Here is a 3,637-nt window from a genome sequence, read left to right on the forward strand (position 1 = left end):
AAAGAGATGGGAATACCAGATCCCCTGACCTGTCTCTTGAGAAACCTATATGCAGGTCAGGAAGCAACAGTTAGAACCAGACATGGAACAACAGACTGGTTCCAAATAAGAAAAGGAGTATGTCAAGGCTGTATATTGTCACCCTGCTTGTTTAATTTATATGCAGAGTACATCATGAGAAATGCTGGGCTGGAAGAAACACAAGCTGGAATCAGGATTACTGGGGAAAATATCAATAACCACAGATATGCAGATGACACCACCTTATGGCAGAAAGTGAAGAGGATCTAAAAAGCCTCTTGATGAAAGGGAAAGAGGAGAGTGGAAAAACTTGGCTTAAAGCTCAACATTCAGAAAACGAAGATCATGGCATCTGGTCCCATCACTTCATGGGAAATAGATGGGGAAACAGTGGAAACAGTGTAAGCCTTTTTTTTTTTTTTTTTTTTTTTTTTGGCTCCAAATCACTGCAGATGATGACTGCAGCCATGAAATTAAAAGATGCTTACTCCTTGGAAGAAAAGTTATGACCAAACTAGATAACATAATGAAAAGCAGAGATATCACTTTGCTAACAAAGGTCCATCTAGTCAAGGCTATGGTTTTTCCAGTGGTCATGTATGGATGTGAGAGTTGGACTATAAAGAAAGCTGAGCATCAAAGAATCGATGCTTTTGAAATGTGGTGTTGGAGAATATTCTTGAGAGTCCCTTGGACTGCAAGGAGACCCAATCAGTCCATCCTAAAGGAGATCAGTCCTGGGTGTTCATTGGAAGGACTGATGTTGAAGCTGAAACTCCAATACTTTGGCCACCTCATGCGAAGAGCTGACTCACTGGAAAAGATCATGATGCTGGGAGGGACTGGGGGCAAGAGGAGAAGAGGACGACAGAGGAAGAGATGGTTGGATGTCATCACCAACTCAGTGGACATGGGTTTGGCTAACTCCGGGAATTGGTGATAGACAGGGAGGCCTGGCATGTGTGGTTCATGGGGTCACAAAGAGTTGGACATGACTAAGAGACTGAACTGACCTGATGAGACCAGATGCCATGATCTTCAATTTAGTTCAGTCACTCAGTCATGTTTGAGTCTTTGCGACCCCATGGACTGCAGCATGCCAGGCTTCCCTGTCCATCACCAACTCCCAGACCTTGCTCAAACTCAAGTCCATCGAGTAGGTGATGCCATCCAACCATCTCATCTTCTGTCGTTGCCTTCTCCTCCCACCATCAACCTTTCCCAGCATCACAGTCTTTTCTATTAAGTCATTTCTTTGCATCAGATGGCCAAAGGATTGGAGTTTCAGCTTCAACAACAGTCCTTCCAATGGATATTCAGGACTGATTGCCTTTAGGACGGACTGCTTGGATCTCCTTGCAGTCCAAAGGACTCTCAAAAGTCTTACCCAACACCACAGTTCAAAAGCATCAAGTCTTTGGCACTCAGCTTTCTTTATAGTCCAACTCTCACATCCATACATGACTACTGGAAAAACCATAGTTGACTACACAGATCTTTGTCAGCAAAGTAATGTCTCTGCTTTTTAATATGCTGTTTAGGTTGGTCATAGCTTTCCTTCCAAGGAACAAGTGTCTTTGATTTCATGGCTGCAGTTCGCATCTGCAGTGATTTTGGAGCCCAAAAAAATAAAGTCTGCCACTGTTTCCATGGTTTCCCCATCTATTTGCCACGAAGTGATGGGACCAGGTGCCACAATCTTCATTTTTTGAATGTTGAGTTTTAAGCCAGTTTTTTCACTCTCCTCTTTCACCTTCATCAAGAGACTCTTTAGTTCCTCTTCACTTTCTGACTTAAGGGTGGTATCATCTGCATATCCAAGGTGATTTGTGTGAATGGCAAATGTAGTTGTAGGTAGTGACATAAAAGGAGTCAAGACACATATTATGTGCCAGAGATGAGGTAAAGTTAAGAAATGACACAACTTGAATGGCTGAAGGATTGCTTTATGAACAATTTAAAAATGGAATATGTGTGTTCTGCCAAAGGCCATCTCTACCTCTTCTTTTTCTCTTTGTGGTGCACTATACCACCGTCCCTACCCCTCCAAGTCTGACCAAAGACATCTACTATCTTAGCATGTTTGTTCTATTCTCTTATTTATAGATGAGTAGTCCTGGAGGCTGTGGTGAAAGGAACATTGCACATGGAAGTGACCCAACTACTTTAGATGACCACAGGAAAAATGCTGTTTAGTAATTATATGGTCCTGAGAAGGAATTGAGGAGATTTATAGTCTTTGGAGTGTGAATATCCTTGAATAAGTGATTATTAATTTAATAATATAAAAAATTATTAATATTTTAATTTCCTTTTCTTTTTCTTTAGTTTCCTTTTCAACATTCTAACTGATATATCAGTTCATGGGATGAATCACTCCATGGTGTCAGAGTTTGTGTTCCTGGGACTCACCAACTCCTGGGAGATCCAACTTCTCCTCTTCATGTTGTCTTCCGTCTTTTACATGGCCAGCATGCTAGGAAACTCCCTCATTGTTCTCACTGTGATGAGGAACCCTCACTTACACTCCCCCATGTACTTTCTGTTAGCCAACCTCTCCATCACCGACCTGGGAGTTTCTTCTGTAATTTCTCCCAAGATGATTTGTGACATTTTTAGAAAACATAAAGTCATCTCCTTTGGAGGCTGCATCACACAAATCTTCTTCATCCATATCATTGGTGGTGTGGAGATGGTACTTCTTATCGCCATGGCCTTTGACAGATATGTTGCCATATGTAAGCCTCTCCACTATTTCACTATTATGAGCAGAAAAATGTGTCTTCTGCTTCTTGTGGCTGCATGGATAATTGGCTTTATTCACTCTGTGGTTCAACTGGGTTTTGTTGTAAAATTGCCAATCTGTGGCCCTAATATAATTGATAGCTTTTACTGTGACTTTCCTCGGTTCATCAAACTTGCCTGCACAGACACCTTCAGGCTAGAGTCCATGGTCACAGCCAACAGTGGATTCATATCCCTGGGATCATTCTTCATATTGATTGTCTCCTACATTTTTATCCTCATCACTGTTCGGAAACACTCTTCAGGTAGCTCATCTAAGGCCCTCTCCACTTTGTCAACTCATGTTATGGTGGTGATTTTGTTCTTCGGTCCTTGCATCTTTGTTTACATCTGGCCTCACTCCACATCACACCTGGACAAATTCCTTGCTGTTTTTGATACAGTTCTCACCCCTTTTTTAAATTCAGTCATCTATACATTGAGGAACAAAGAAATGAAAGTGGCAATGAAGAAAGTATGCAGTCAATTTATTATTTACAGAAGGATTTCTTAAATGCCCAAAGTATTATAAAGTCTCTTTACTGAGTTGGAGTGATATTATGCTTCTATTATTAATATTGGGAGTTTCCAAGTACTATATTCACGTTTAGATGACCCAGATTAAAATAATATGATTCTTTTACAAATGTTAACTGAGAAACCATGTCACTGACTATGGTTGGAGGAAGTATATGGTGTGGTAAAAAGTATCTTCTGGAGAAGGCCAATTGCTTGTTTCTCAGGAGACATTATCTGATGGATTTACTATGGTCTAGACTTCTAGACAGTCCATGGGGTTGCTGAGAGTCAGACACGACTGAGCAACTTCACT

At 41.0% G+C, this 3,637-nt stretch overlaps 1 protein-coding gene across 1 annotated transcript; it reads left to right on the plus strand.

The window, feature by feature from the left end:
* Window positions 1–2,361: 2,361 nt before the first annotated feature.
* LOC129620553 (olfactory receptor 4F3/4F16/4F29-like) lies at window positions 2,362–3,319 on the plus strand. Its single transcript, XM_055536368.1, has one exon. The coding sequence runs from the start codon at window positions 2,390–2,392 to the stop codon at window positions 3,317–3,319; it is 930 nt and encodes a 309-aa protein (XP_055392343.1). The 5' UTR covers window positions 2,362–2,389.
* Window positions 3,320–3,637: the final 318 nt, after the last annotated feature.

The sequence above is a fragment of the Bubalus kerabau genome, chromosome 10, assembly GCF_029407905.1.
Source record: "Bubalus kerabau isolate K-KA32 ecotype Philippines breed swamp buffalo chromosome 10, PCC_UOA_SB_1v2, whole genome shotgun sequence".
Lineage (NCBI taxonomy): Eukaryota > Metazoa > Chordata > Mammalia > Artiodactyla > Bovidae > Bubalus > Bubalus kerabau.

Coding starts and splice junctions, on each gene's coding strand:
- LOC129620553 (XM_055536368.1), top strand. CDS start 2,390: ATGAATCACTCCATGGTGTCAGAGTTTGTGTTCCTGGGACTCACCAAC.